Source organism: Microtus ochrogaster, chromosome 16, assembly GCF_000317375.1.
Source record: "Microtus ochrogaster isolate Prairie Vole_2 chromosome 16, MicOch1.0, whole genome shotgun sequence".
Taxonomy (NCBI): domain Eukaryota; kingdom Metazoa; phylum Chordata; class Mammalia; order Rodentia; family Cricetidae; genus Microtus; species Microtus ochrogaster.
The window spans coordinates 59,087,115-59,088,062 of NC_022018.1; the positions used below are offsets into that span (position 1 = coordinate 59,087,115).

At 29.7% G+C, this 948-nt stretch overlaps 1 protein-coding gene across 2 annotated transcripts in view; it reads right to left on the minus strand.

Moving 5' to 3' along the window:
* Positions 1 to 948, minus strand: part of Gkap1 (G kinase anchoring protein 1) — a 49,043-nt gene that overhangs the window by 32,435 nt on the left and 15,660 nt on the right. For both annotated transcript variants that reach the window (XM_026783115.1, XM_013349163.2), the window contains exon 5: positions 207 to 229. In XM_026783115.1, the coding sequence (XP_026638916.1) occupies positions 207 to 229 (23 nt within the window). The remainder of the gene's footprint in view (positions 1 to 206; positions 230 to 948) is intronic.

Sequence of the window (948 nt, forward strand, 5' to 3'; positions counted from 1 at the left end):
TTATATATTAGACACAGATTAGGACAGTAATGCCAAATGAAACTAGTTTATGCAAATAATCACTTTTATTCTCTTGTATTTATATCCTTATAAAACCAGAAACATAATGAGACAAATCTTTGTCTCCAGAACAGATTTACTGCTAATCACTACAGTACTACTCTTCAGTGTGTTCTAGACTACAGGACAATCACAGGGAAACTTACCTCTGTCTTTTTACTATTATGATCTGCAAACGAAAAAAGAAAAGTTTTACTAGGAAGAATTAACAAATATTTCAGCATGTAAAAAACCCAAAGTATCCAAAAGAATGTTAAAACTGTGAAGAGTTATAAACAGAGTTTTCTAAGATTCACATCTGATTTATTTTCAGAATGTTAAAATCCAGCACAGACTGGCTGGTTTGTTCAGCTCCAGGACTACATCTTATATCCTAGGAGATGCTACCACATGGAGGGATGTTACTAGATTTTAAGCATGTGAGTTTAATACATATTTCAGTTCTATGTCATATAGATATAGCTATGTCAAAAATCAAATCAGAGAACTATTAACTGAAAATGTTCAGATGTTAAATAAAATAAAAAAACATTTGATGTCCTTAAAAGCTATTGGCTATATTATTTTAAAGATACAGATGGTTATTTGCTTGCACTGTAATGAAATCCTTAGCAAACTTATAATACATATATACAGATGTGCATTTATAGAATTTATAATACATGTATATAAATGTGCATTTATAGAATTTATAGTACACATGTACAGATGTGCATTTATAGAATTTATAGTACACATGTACAGATGTGCATTTACAGAATTTATAGTACATAAGTACAGATGTGCATTCATAGGACTTATAGTACATATGTACATACGTGCATTCATAGGACTTATGTATGTACAGATATGCACTTATAGGATTTATAGTACATATGTACAGATGTG